Source organism: Chiloscyllium punctatum, chromosome 6, assembly GCF_047496795.1.
Source record: "Chiloscyllium punctatum isolate Juve2018m chromosome 6, sChiPun1.3, whole genome shotgun sequence".
Classification (NCBI taxonomy): domain Eukaryota; kingdom Metazoa; phylum Chordata; class Chondrichthyes; order Orectolobiformes; family Hemiscylliidae; genus Chiloscyllium; species Chiloscyllium punctatum.
Window position 1 is genome coordinate 503,665 of NC_092744.1, and position 15,147 is coordinate 518,811.

At 39.4% G+C, this 15,147-nt stretch overlaps 1 protein-coding gene across 13 annotated transcripts in view; it reads right to left on the minus strand.

Annotated features, from left to right (window-relative positions):
• The window catches only part of mecom (MDS1 and EVI1 complex locus), a 1,146,298-nt gene that overhangs the window by 221,062 nt on the left and 910,089 nt on the right, over positions 1-15,147 (minus strand). For all 13 annotated transcript variants that reach the window (XM_072571879.1, XM_072571878.1, XM_072571874.1 and 10 more), the window contains one exon: positions 14,311-14,442. In XM_072571879.1, coding sequence (XP_072427980.1) covers positions 14,311-14,442 — 132 coding nt within the window. The remainder of the gene's footprint in view (positions 1-14,310; positions 14,443-15,147) is intronic.

The window sequence follows — 15,147 nt, forward strand, 5'->3', positions numbered from 1 at the left end:
AACTGTAGTGTGACATGAACCTAAGGTCCCAGTTGAGGCCATCCTCACGGGTACCGAACTTGGCTATAAGCCTTTGCTCAGCCACTTTGTGTTGGTGCCTGTGTTGAAATCCACCTTGGAGGATCATCACTGTATGTCCCGGACCATTGAAGTGTTCTCTGACTGGGAGGGAATATCCCTGCCTGGTGATTGTTGTGTAGTGCCCAGTCATCCATTGTCATAGTGTCTTCTTGGTCTCGCCAATGTTTCATGCCTCAGGGCATCCTTGTCTGCAGCGTATGAGATAGACAACATTGGTTGAGTCACATGAGTACCTGGTACGTACATGGTGGGAGATGTCCCCATGTGTAATGGTGGTATCCGTCTCAACACTCTGATACATCTTGCAGCAGCTGCCATGACAGGGCTATACAGTGTCGTGGTTGATGTTGTCCTGAAGGTTGGGCAGTTTGCTGCAAACAATGATCTGTTTGAGGTTTGGTCATTGTTTAAAGGCGAGAAGTGGAGGGGTGGGGAAGGCTTGACGAGGTGCTCATCCTCAGTAATAATGTGTTGCATGCCGTGAAGAACATTGCGTAGTTTTTTGGCTCCCAGGAAGTACTGGACAACAAAGGGTATCCTATCGTTTACAGCCCGTGTCTGCCTCCTGAGGAGGTCATTTTGGTTTCTTGTCTTGGTGGGTGAAGCAACCCACACCTCATACATGATTGGAATGTGTTACTGCCATTATTGATGGCTGCAATATTTGTTGTAAAATCAAGCATCTATCGATGCTGCTGGACTGCTAATATTGTTTTAAAATTGTCTCTTGAAATGTATCAATGGTATATTCTTTAGGTTTGTCCAGAAATGTAATTTGAAAGGATTTAATTGGTGCAGAAGCAATGATCTGTTCCATAAAACTTTGTACTAAATCAATTACATACCGTACCTTTATGTCAACATCTGTCCAGTAATTGGTCAGTTGTTTCATCTGGCTGTTAATAATATGACACAAACTCAAGCCTTGGAACAACTTGGAAGGTGACTCAAAACTTAAACTGACCTTTTAAAAACTGGAAACTCTTGTTAGCTGGCCCTGCATTATGGCTGATCTCATCTCAGCTTTCATTCTACTTTCTAGCCGCTTCCATAACTCTTCAACTCAAAGAAGTTTGACTGCTTGTCTTTCTTTATTGATCTATGAAGCACAGCATGATAATTTATTTAAATAACTGAAATTCTGACAGATTGACATGGGGCCAATCCATGTTCAGATGTTAGTTTTCCATCTTTAGAACATAGAACAATACAGCACAGAACAGGCCCTTCGGCCCACGATGTTGTGCCGAACTTCTATCCTAGATTAAGCACCCATCCATGTACCTATCCAAATGCCGCTTAAAGGTCGCCAATGAATCTGACTCTACCACTCCCACGGGCAGCGCATTCCATGCCCCCACCACTCTCTGGGTGAAGAACCCACCCCTGACATCTCCCCTATACCTTCCACCCTTCACCTTAAATTTATGTCCCCTTGTAACACTCTGTTGTACCCGGGGAAAAAGTTTCTGACTGTCTACTCTATCTATTCCTCTGATCATCTTATAAACCTCTATCAAGTCACCCCTCATCCTTCGCCGTTCCAACGAGAAAAGGCCGAGAACTCTCAACCTATCCTCGTATGACCTACTCTCCATTCCAGGCAACATCCTGGTAAATCTTCTCTGCACCCTCTCCAAAGCTTCCACATCTTTCCTAAAGTGAGGCGACCAGAACTGCACACAGTACTCCAAATGTGGCCTAACCAAAGTCCTGTACAGCTGCAACATCACCTCACGACTCTTGAATTCAATCCCTCTGCTAATGAACGATAATACTCCATAGGCCTTCTTACAAACTCTATCCACCTGAGTGGCAACCTTCAAAGATCTATGTACATAGACCCCAAGATCCCTCTGTTCCTCCACCTGACCAAGAACCCTACCATTAACCCTGTATTCCGCATTCTTATTTGTTCTTCCAAAATGGACAACTTCACACTTGGCAGGGTTGAACTCCATCTGCCACTCCTCAGCCCAGCTCTGCATCATATCTAAGTCCCTCTGCAGCCGACAACAGCCCTCCTCACTGTCCACAACTCCACCTATCTTTGTATCATCTGCAAATTTACTGACCCACCCTTCGACTCCCTCATCTAAGTCATTAATAAAAATTACAAACAGCAGAGGACCCAGAACTGATCCCTGCGGAACTCCACTTGTAACTGGACTCCATGCTGAATATTTACCATCTACCACCACTCTCTGACTTCGACCGGTTAGCCAGTTTTCTATCCAATTGGCCAAATTTCCCTCTATCCCATGCCTCCTGACTTTCCGCATAAGCCTACCATGGGGAACCTTATCAAATGCCTTACTAAAATCCATGTACACTACATCCACTGCTCTACCCTCATCCACATGCTTGGTCACCTCCTCGAAGAATTCAATAAGACTTGTAAGGCAAGACCTACCCTTCACAAATCCGTGCTGGCTGTCCCTAATCAAGCAGTGCCGTTCCAGATACTCGTAAATCCTATCCCTCAGTACCCTTTCCATTACTTTGCCTACCACAGAAGTAAGACTAACTGGCCTGTAATTCCCGGGGTTATCCCTATTCCCTTTTTTGAACAGGGGCACAACATTCGCTACTCTCCAGTCCCCTGGTACCACCCCCGTTGCCAGTGAAGACGAGAAGATCATTGCCAACGGTACTGCAATTTCCTCTCTTGCTTCCCACATAATCCTAGGATATATCCCGTCAGGCCCGGGGGACTTGTCTATCCTCAAGTTGTTCAAAATGTCCAACACATCTTCCTTCCTAACAGATATCTCTTCTAGCTTATCAGTCCGTTTCACACTCTCCTCTTCAACAATACAGTCCCTCTCGTTCGTAAATACTGAAGAGAAGTACTTGTTCAAGACCTCTCCTATCTCTTCCGACTCAATACACAGTCTCCCACCACTGTCCTTGATCGGACCTACCCTCGTTCTCGTACCTACCCTCGTTCTCGTACCTACCCTCGTTACTTTTAAAATGCTGGGATACAAAAAATCTGCATAGCAGTTTAGTGATTTTCTTTTTTCTTGTTCACTTCTTACTTTCTACCTCTTTATTGCTGCAGTTAAAATAGTTGCTGAGCAGAGCTTGTGTCTGCAGTTTTTACAAAAAATACATCAGAGTGATGTCACACACCTGTTTTCTGCTTTTGCTCATTTCCAAAGAAAACAAATTGACAGGTTCAACCAATAAATGTAAACAGGGAAGGTGTTAAAGATACACAGAAGTTTCTTTCTATTGTTTTGGGCTCTACTTCATTTTAGGATCTCTTTGCCAAATCAATCTTCTCCTCAGCCTTTAGTAAACTGTTTTTTATTAATTAGACTGAACTATGACCTGTTTTCTTTTCTTAAAAGGAGAGAGAGAGAGCAAGCACTCATTACTATTCCTCTGTTGTGTGTATTGTACGTTAGTCAGGTTGTAGCCTTCAGTCTTGGTTGGTAGACGAGAACCTCAGCTCTGAACACTGGTACATAATTGGTGATGTTCTGAAGTAGAATTTTTCACAACGGCCAATGCTGCTATCACATTTTCTGCCTCCAGAACAAGCGTTTTGTGACTAGTGTCTATTGCCTACTTGCTATTGCCACCATCATGTGGTTTGCTCCAGTAAACCACCTTTGCCAGTGTGATATGGTCTGCATATTTCCCTGTATGTTAATCCACATAAGATATATCACAAAGATGGGGTCCTTGTAAAGTTTGATGTCTTAAAGTTTATTAACGACACTAACTATATGCAGTGATATAATATTTCGGGATTATATGTAGTCTAAACCTCTGGCTCGTTTATATCATTGCTATATTATTTACTTAGCTGGTTGGTTGACTAATTGACCAACTACGTAATAGATTAGAGTGGTGCTGGAAAAGCACAGCAGGTCATGCAGCATCTGAGGAGCAGGATACTGCCTCGTCTGGTGTGCTTTTCCAGCACCACTCTAATGTATACTCTGGTTTCCAGCATCTGTGGTTCTTGTTTTACCTTTTCAGCTACTTAATAGATTTACTGCTTAACTGAGAATAAAATCAAGACCCTTTTTGTCACATATCCATAATGTCATCTAGCTATTTAAAGGTATAGTGATTTCCTGAGATCTGTGCAATTACACAATCTTGATTTAATTTGGTGACATTGCGATTTAAATAAGTTATGGTGCAAGTAGAGGGTGCAGACTCTCCTGCCTCCACATACAATGAGTCCTGAATTGCTGCTGAAACACCACTGAATGGATCCCTTAACCTAACCCACCAATGGGAAACTGAGATTTTGGCTCCTGCTTAATGAAATCATGTTAACTAAAATTCCCAATCCCATTTGCTTCAGTAACTGCTACCTATTATTTTAAAGAAAAGACCAAATATGCTTTGGGCAAAAGGAACAGTGTTAACATTTCAGACCATGACCATTCAAATAAAGTGACAAATTGAAATGTTAACTCTGTTCCTCTCTCTCTACAGATACTGCCAGACGTACTGAGTACCTCCAACATCTGTGTTATTTTCAGATTTCCAGCAGCTCAAATATGTTAGACATCTTAGGGACTAGGGACTGATGCAGAGGGGATTGAGCAAGATAATGAAAAAGTGTAAGAATACACTAGAGAAATTGAGGATCCTTGCAATTCAGCAAAGATTTACATTAAAATAAGATCTCTTAGAAATAGAGATATTTAAACCTATAAAAATTTTTGTTAAGTAAACCAAGTAAAACTATTTTGCGGGTTATGGGAATAACTTTAATATCATCATTGAACGATCGAAGGGAGTGGTAGATTTTCAAAGCATGTGGGTTATTAGGACGTGGAAGTAAAAATCGATATCTTTTAAAAGGAAAATCCATAGACAAATATTTTTAAAACTCAAACTAAGGTATGGGATGGTTGCGTGAATGAGACTTAGCTGATAGTTCTTTCAAACTATTAGCACAAATGCAGCAGTCTTAACATCTACTGGACTAAAACTATATTCTCTGAGTTGAGGTTATGACAATAAAACAATTGCAATAAAAATGGACAGTTTTGTGCAAGCTGAAAAAGAACAGGAATAAAATACTATCAAGTAACCTGGGATTAGGGTTGGACGATTTGAGCAAATGTTTGAAGATTATTCCTGATGTGATGAATATAAAGAACAGCCAAAGAACAATCAAAAGTATGTAAGTTGATAATATTACTGCAGTCAACAGAGGTTGTTTAACAACTAAGGAATCCAACATTAGTTTGTATTAATGTGAAAGATCAGGCAATGGGTTTCAAAAGGTGTTAATGACAAAAGGTCTGCTTTGTAGATTGGCCACCTTGCCACGAGTGGTGTTATTTCCGGGGATGCTTTCTGGTTCAGGCATGGCAGACAAACTTTCTTTCGTGTATCGCAACTCACGTAGCAACTTGACAGGGCTGTCTAAGAATGTAACACCCTCTGAGCTCCCCACGCACCCCCCCCCCCCCCCCCCATGAAGGCAGACGCCAATGCGAAATCAGCTTGTCCTGCTTTGGGAATACACACTAACTCTCGTTATTGCAAACATCAAGGGGAGACTCTCCCAGCTGATCTCACTAACCATCTGCTGAATTATCCCCTTACTTTATGCTCACTCATTGCCCAAACCAACTGCTCTGATGCAGAGGTGACAGCCACTACATGTGGGCTATGGAGAGTGTCATGACTCATTTTCAAGGGACAAATTGCACCACATCAATGTTACCTTTGGACAACTCAGAGGCAGGAATCAAGGAGTTGCAAGTCACTTTAGACCTGTGTTTCATAGCTGAGAGCCCAAAGATGTATTTTACATCATTTGAAATGACCGAAAGCAGAAGCCTGTTTCAAAAGGTTATAAGGAAATGGTTACCTGTTTTATTCCAGGACTTGGCGAGGTCTGAGCTATTCACTTCATCCATTTTTGCTACTTCACATGAGCAGTTACAATTGCTAAAAAGTGCACTACAACATAAGGGTCTCTCTCCCACCAGAAACTGCTATCCTTATTTGAATATTTGAGTCTGTATAGAACATGTGGTTGTAAAGGACCACAATTTGGAGTTTCCTAACACTGCTCTCATCCCATTTGTCTTGCCCTGGGGTGAGACCCTTACTCAGAGACAGGAGGTTGTGCCTCAATATCAGGTGTACCACTGCAGCTGCCCTCCCCACCCCTTCCATACCTATGTTCTCCATATTGAGGCTGGGCATTGCGGTAGCAACACCATGTCCTCTACCCCCACACAGAGCATCCCTCTCTGTGAGGGACCCCTCTCCAGGTGGTGAGGGGCTCCTCCTCTACCCAACCTCTGTACAACCCAGCCTACGCACTATCCAAACCCCCATGCTACCCAACCTGCCACACTGCCCAACCTCCCCACAGTACCCAGCCTCCACACTATCCAACCTCCACACTACCCAACCTCTGCACGGTCCAACCTCCCACACTACCCAACCTCCACACTACCCAAACATCTACACTAGCCAACCTCCCGCACTACCAAACCTCCTGCACTACTCAGCCTCAATAGGAGCTGCATACATGTGGTGCTGCTGATGTTACAATCACATCCTGCTGATATCACTGCATTGTCTGCTCAAGTGCTGGGGCCATGCTGCACTGTGCATAATCATCCCATTACTATGTTCCAACATTTAATATGATAAGTAATGTTTGTGTCACAATGTTACCCAAATCAGTTGGGGAATTATTCCTACTTTGTCTGTTTTCTCCTCGTGTTTTGATGAACAATTTTCATTTAATATAACTTTTTCACTTAAAAGACTAAAAGAACACTTTAAATGGAACATAAATGGCATATGAACAGGGAGTGAAGATTAGAGTCAAGATCAAAATGGTGGTTTCCAATACTGTGTACCAAAGTAAAAAGTTACAAATTTTGGGAGACAATTTCAAATGGGGTGGGCTGAGTGATCAGCTTTCAATTGTTGAATATGGGCAGCCAGAAGCAAGTTCACTCTACACACAGACAAAAGAAAATGGGAACATAGATTTCCCCAATACAAAACATGGAAGGTCCAGAAATTGAGGTCTTAAGCCTTAAACATTGGTTGCCTGGGACACAGAAAACTCTTCAAGTTGGAGAGTCACCACAGGCTCAAAACGTCTCTCTTACCACATCTGCTACCTGAACTGCAGAGTTTCTCTAACCAATTGTTTATATTTCAGATTCCATAATATTTTGTTTTCATTTCTATAGGGGCATCAGGCCACAAAGCTCTGCATTGCTGAATGATGCAAGCAGCAAGAAGAACATTTCAGATCATATCATTGGGTGATGGACGTTTCTGAGACAAGGAGAAGCAGACATGAGCAAATCCCTGGAAATGGTGGAAGGGAATCTTGGTAACAAACAGGTGTGGGATGGAAATCTAAATTCAGACTGAGTAAATAATGAGGATTTTGCAACACAATATTTAGAGAAATTGATGATATCACAACTATGCACAAATTACAAGGTGCAAGAAAGTAAGCATGCAGGTGCAGAAGGCAGTGAAGAAGACAAACAGTATAGTGAGAGGATTCAGGTAGAGGAGGAGGGATGTCTTGCTGCAATTATTCAGGGCCTTGACGAGACCATCCCTCGAGTATTGTGAGCAGCTTGGGTCTTCTTATCTGAGGAAGGATTTTCTGGTGATGAAGGGAGTGCAGCGAAAATGTACCAGACTCATTCCTGGAATGACAGGACTGACAGCTGAGAGAGGTTGAACATTTAGGATCCTATTTGCTGGAGATCAGAAGAATGAGGTGGCGGGAGAAGGTCTCATTGAAACCTATAAAATTTAAACAGGGCTAGACAGAGTATATGCAGAAAAGATATTCCTGATGGCAAGTGAGTCCTGAACCAAGAACCACAGTCAAAGGATATGGGGTAAACCATTTATGAATGAGATTGGGACAGAGAGTATCAAGCCCATGGAATTCACCACCACAGAAAGCAGTCAAAGCCAATACACTGTGTGATTTAAAGCAGGAGTTGGATATAGCACTGAGGGCGAAAGGGATCAAAGGATATAGGAGAAAAGCAGACTTTTGATTTGGAGGAAAAGTCACTAGACTTGAGAAGTTAATTCTCTGTTCTTTCCTCAGATGCTTCCAGACCTGCCGAGTTTCTCCACCAATTTCTGTTTTTGTTTCAGATCTCCAGCATCTGCAATTCTTTGTTATAGATTTTGGAGTTGGATGATCAGCCATGGTGGTGTAGGCTCTTTTACTTAATTAATTCATTCATGAGATGTGAGTACTACTGGCTGATCAGCATTTATTGCCCACTCAGGTTGATAAGGTTGTTAAGTTGACATACGGTGGGTTAGCTATTATTGGTAGAAGGACTGAGTTTCGGAGCCATGAGGTCATACTGCAGCTACGAAACTCTGGTGCAGCTGCACTTGGAGTATTTGATTTCAGTTCTGGTTGCTGTATTATAGGAAAGATGTGAAAGCATTGGAAAGGGCTCAGAGGAGATTTACCAGAATGTTGCCTGGTATGGAGGGAAGATCTTATGAGGAAAGGCTGAGGGACTTGAGGCTGTTTTCATTGATAGAAGAAGGTTGTAAGGTGACTTAATTGAGATATATAGGATAATAAAAGGGTTGGATAGGGTGGACAGTGAGAGCCTTTTTCCTCGGATGGTGATGGGGCATGAGGGGGCATAGCTTTAAATTGAGGGGTGATAGATTTAGGACAGATGTCAGACGTATTTTCTTTAATCAGAGAATAGTAGGGGTGTGGAATGCCCTGCCTGCAAAAGTAGTAGACTCGTTAATTTTTGGGGCATTTAAATGGTCATTGGATAAACATATGGACGATAATGGAATAGTGCAGATTAGATGGGCTACAGATTAGTTTCACAGGTCAGCGCAACATTGAGAGCCGAAGGGCCTGTATTGCATTATAATGTTCTTAGTTCTATCCTTAACGCCTTTGAGAAGGTGGTGGTGAGCTGCCCTCTTGAACCGCTACAATCCATGTGCTGTAGATTGACCCACAATGCCCTTAGGGAGGGAACTCCAGGTACTGTAGGCACAAATGGTCTGAATCGCTTACTCCTGCTTCCTATTTTTCTACGTTTCTACATTTCTAAATTTCAACTCATCCATGATTTGCTCTTTGACAGCCATTACACAATGTAACAATCACGAAGGTCAAAAAACAGGGTGCTCATGGCAACAGCTGAATCTTCTAAAGTATAAACCCACTAATCCCATGAAAAGATCATATTTCATTCTATTGTCCAAACCAAAAATTAGTATGATCCTGAACTATTCCTTTACCAAGCAAACCACCTGCAAAATTTTACTTAAGCTGGTGTTAACTAATTTTAATACCTTCCAATTTGGCTAATTATTGCTTTAATTTTTCCAGTTGTGGTGGAATAATGGTGGTACTTTCAGCATGCATAGTTTCCTGCTTGTTGTGATATTAGTTGGCAAAGTGTCTTTTGTCTGTTAGCAGTTAAATGTGGTCTATTTCATTAGCAGAATGCCAGAGAGTTGTGAATGAGCTAATTTTTTATCCAATTCTTTATCCCACTCTCAAACAAAAAGGGTAATCAATGCAAAAATAGAGCCTTGATGTGTGCAGTGTTATCCGGCCAGACTCAGCGCTAGGCTTGTGCCAATAAATGCATTAAATATGAGAGTGTATTAAATTAGTTAGGTATCATTTAAAGAACATTGATAAAAAATTACAAAAATAATTCCCCATGGATGAATCTCTCATTGATAAAAGTAATGAGAAGCAATTAAGGAATAGGGACATTTTGGGAGATTGGCCAAAACAAAATCTGTAAACATTGTTGCTGCTACAAAAACTGGCAAGACTTTCATGATATAATTGCTGAAGTTGAATTTATCTTTTCTAAGAATTTTTGAGAAAGTGCAGCCTAGAAAGTATTGTTCACTCGTATTCGTGGATAAAGCAATGAATTTATTAAATTCTTTTGTCCACTTTTTACCATAGACATTAAACTGTACATGCAGCAGATGGAGCATAGGCCACAACAGCAATTTGTTTTTATAAATTATAGCTTACGTCTTGATGTAGTGGAAAAGATTTCAAAAGGCTTCTTGTCTTTGCTGATTTTTGCAATACATTTGAGGTGGATTTATTTACTTTATATTTTATATATGTATTGAATAGTTTCAGTTTTGGATCCAATTGGCAAACTGGGCAAGTTGCACTAACATTCTGTTTTTTCCCATCTTTCTACTCAAACTAATTTTATATCATAACTATAAATTACTATCAATCAATCCAAAAGGAACAATGTTTTAGAGTAAAAGCAAATGACTGTAGATCTGTTTTCATTTCAATGTTTTAGAGCTTTTTGAAAAAGATATTTTGTTTTAGAAAATTTTCTTAACATACTTAAATGTGCAGTAATCTGTTGTATTAGCAGAAAATGGGTTTATCTTAAAAAATAAACATTTTAACAATCTACTGGCCACAAACACATTCACCGGGGTGACTGGGATATAATCTGAAATTCTGGTGTGACTATAGGTCAGCTTCCAATGCAATATCTTTTCAAATGATTGCAAAACACTGTGGAATCTGAATTGCACTGACGATTTATCCTTAAAATTTCCTGTTTTAAATGTTTCATTAATTTGTGCTGATTGAAATTGTGACCTGACAGAACCTCCAGGCTTAATGTATATGTGTTCTGCATTTGCATATGTTTGAGAGATCTCTGGCCTTGAAATTACAGTTTGTAAATATTAGTACTAGAATGCTTAAGGAGTTCACATGAAATTCCATTGTCTGGTATTTCACAGGGAAATTAACACCAACCCCTAGAATTAAGAGGTTAACAGTTTCATTAAAACATTGAACAAAATGACAAATTCTTATGTTATTTATTGATGATAATTTTAAAACTTCTGCAATCTGCTGAGAATAAAGTCAGTATTAATAGGAATTATTGCAAAGGTTTGTTTTGATGGTGAGACTGCCTCTTTATAAGGATGAAGTCATGCTGTGCAGTATTAACATGCAAACACAGTAACAGTTTAGAATTAAATTCTTTTGTTCACTGTTTTAACATAATTGTTAGCCCATATAAAGTTGCTATCATATAATGTGATTTCTTTTGGTTAGCAATTTATATGCATGAAATTTAGAATCATATTCAACCATTTGCAAAATTAAAATCTAAGTAATATCCATAAATACAAGTAGGTTATTTTCTTATCTGCAAAATGCACAGCAAACTGTCAAGAGCTTCAAGTTGTGCCTCTTTCAATATTAATACCAACACCCAGACCCTACCCCTTTCTCTGGTGATCAATTTCCAGTCAGTTTCATCTATTCATCCATCCATCAGGTCAGCCATCGCTGTGCACTTAGGATGATTTACCAGCAGAGCCATCAGTAATCACATTACAGTAATAAAGTAAAATCAACAGTTTAAAAAGAGAACTAATCAGAATAAAAACAAGCAGATCTCACAAAAATGAAAATTACACTTTGAAGGAAAAAGGAATTTTAAATGGTTCTACTAAATTAAAATTATAGTTTTAACCACTTCTTCGCACAATCTTTTTTAATACAAATGCCTTAACTGTAAATAACTAAATCTTTAAACACAGACAATTGCCATATATATTTCTTCCAGAACTGCTTGTGTATACTATCTTAATAATATTTCAGAGTAATATTTTATTAGTAGATTGTGTTTCATCATCAGTTGGATATATTCCATCAGTTACTGCTGTTCTTTATATCCTCTTGGAGTAATATAATTATTCTACAGTCCAATTATTATTTATGCCTGCACCAAGCTCATCAAATCCATGGGTCACATTTCCTGGTGTCTTGATCCCATTCCCATTAAAATACAGTAACACAATTTTCCTTCCTGCCCCCACTCTTCCACCTTCACCATGTCTAACTGATGGTTCTCATTTTCAGGTAACATCCAACCTACCCTTCTTCAAAAAAAACCTATTGTCTTTCCAACCTTTCTGGCCTCTGCAAAGTCACTGAGTGTGTTGATATCTTCCAAAGCCATATCCATCTTAGCCATAATTCCTAGTTTGCATCTCTCTAATTATGTTTTAATTCCCTCCTTCCACAGGGCAAAAGGCTTTAACCAAAGACACAGATCCCACTTTCTGTGACCAAGACATTATTCTACCTGTGAACGATTTGCTGAACTTGTTTCCGCTTCTTTTTCAAATAAAGCCATAACAACTCTTTCAATGTCTTCTTCACCATCCCCACAGCACAATTTCAGGATTTCCACAACGATCTATCTTGAGAATCCTCCCTTGACTCACATAAACACTGCAAATCCCATCTTCCTCATTGGCATGCTTCCAGTCAATATCAGTGATTCTGTGATTTCATTTTCAGCCATGGACTAACTTTAACATAACTATCAAAGACACAAAGTCTTACTTCTCCACCTCTTCTCTCATCCTTTGCCCTGTCTTTATGCATTCAAAGTGCACCAACATCCAGTCTTGGATTGGCCTTTATTTCCTGTTACATCATCCGCTCATGTCACTAACTTTATTTCCCTTCCCTGACACAGTCTCAGGCTGAAACAGTCTACCACCTTGTCCCTCTTTCATCCTCAGAAGACATGCCCAGGTCAAAGACCGACTACATCAAGAACTGTAACAATATCCAGTTCTGCTTGCTGCCTCCTTTACTTCAGCCACCTGACAGTAAATTTCTCATTCATAACTTTGAATGCCTTCAAACTCACACCCTGTCTTTCTGGCCAGTCTCTAGACTTTGCTCTTTGCACATTTCAATTTATTTAAAATTCAGATATCTATAGTCTACACCAAACCTGACTCACCCATAATTTCTAACACTGAATTATTCAAATTAAAATTTAGGCTCCTTTGTTCAGTCTGTAAATGAACATTTGGTGCACAAGCTTACTGCTGTTATGTTTTAAATGAAGGATGCCATGAGCCCTTAGAGCTGAATGTCATTATGTCATTTTAAAAAAATCATTTTGATGGGTGTACCACTGATAAGACTGTCCATCCTAATGCCCCTTGTGAAGGTAGTGGTGAAAACCACGAAGCAGTTTGCTCGGTCAATTCACAGGTCAGTTAAGATTGGATTTATACTTGGGCCACACCATGTAAGGACAATTGTTTGTTTCCCCTAACAAACATAAGTGAACCAGACGGCTTGTTGTTACAGTCCAGTAATTACATGATCATTACTGAGCCCAGCTACTTAATTCCAGTTTTAACAAATTAACTTAATTCAGTATTCCCAGCTAGCTTGCAAGGTTTTAATTTATCTCTCTGGATCATTTCTGACCTTTGGATTTTCAGTCTACTAATTTAATGACAATGCTATCATAACAATGCACCAAACGTAACAAATAATTTAAATCCAAAATATGTGACAAGGTCTACTGACATATTTATGTGTGATCAGACCTTCTTTATATTGAGGATGTTAAAAAAATCATTAAAATCTCATAAGGCTCTTCTAAATGAAATTTCTGGACATTTCATTTTCCTATTTTCTACAAACATCATGTTAAATTGTACTAGGTAACTGCACTTGTGTGTCAGTAGATATGTGAACACAGGATAACAAAATTCAAGTTTTCTTAAGACAAAGTTAAGCCCCAGCTAATCACTTTGTCCTAATTTACCTCTTGTTCCATTTCATTCTGTGCAGCTTTGAGAGTAGTTTGTAATGTGGTCTATGGCCTTCTGATCAGATTTTGGGCCTTCACCAAGAATTGCCAAAATGTATGGTATACAAAGTATGGATAATCATTTTTGAAAAATCACTCGCACAACTCTTGGTGTTTCATTTTGAATTGTTTTCCTCTGTTTGAAACATCAGGGCTTTGTAATTTGGCTCTGGCTATTACTAGTTTGCTAAAGTGTTTTGCTAATGTCGATTGTTTCCTTCCACTGACGACTTGCATCAGACCTGAGCTTAATAAGTCCTATAAAGGGACAGTTATTTTGTATTTTCACATATTAATCACTAAACTGTAAGCAGACAGGGAATGATAATGTTGAATGACAACAAAAAAAGTCAGTGTGAAAAAAAATGCACATAATCTGTGTTTAACATCTCCCTTATGCCACTTAACACAGGAGCAAACATGGCACGAGGGTCTACAGTAGCTTTGCTATCAGCTACTAATCCTGTATTCTCCTTAAAGCTTGCAATAGTCTCAAGCCTTTGAAATCCTGAGTGATAAAGTCAAACAAGCATTTTCAACATACCTGATCATTTATCTGGCATGCGACTAGGTTGTGTTCATAACTCCGTCCAAACCTGATGTATTTGAGCCAGCTCCCTATATCAGGCTGACTGGCATCGATGCAGAACTTTACATTGCCTAACTCGTCCAAGACCTGGAAGAAAAATGTTCAGATAAAATCAATATAGAGTGAGTCACAAAGGAAGCCAGAAATAAACTATGTACCTCCCACATAGCTACAAAAAAAAGGCCCAGCACATATGCAAATTTAATACATACATGTAGCTACAATATTTAGTCTGCACAGCGCAAATAATTAATCCCTTTAACTAAAGCATTTTGGAGGCATATGATTATTCTTTGGAGAGAAAGACATCATATATCATCTCAATCCTTTAGAGTGGAATGTAACCCTGACTTTTATTTTGTGGGGTCATGACCCCACCCCCCCAATGTTTAATCTGTACATGTCAACAGTTTATAACTCTGATTTAGCTACTGTGGATTTTCAAATTATTCCCTGAAAAGTTAAATTTCAGCACGGTCTTCATATCAACAGATTTTTAATTTCCAAACACTTCCCTGTAATCAAACATGAATGAAATTTTAAGTGGTGGTGGTGGGGCCATACCAACAGTTTACAAAACCTGTCTCTAGAACTAATTAATTCAGAATAACTAACTAATCATAAAAAGATCAAAAAATCCTAGAAATTTTTTAATTTGACAAATCCTATTTAAGAGAAAACAAACTTTGTTCTGGACAACAATAAATGGTGTCCATTTTTTAACATGTGCAATATTCATATTGCATCCACATTATTTATATTGGGTATCTACATGCATGCAATATACAGATT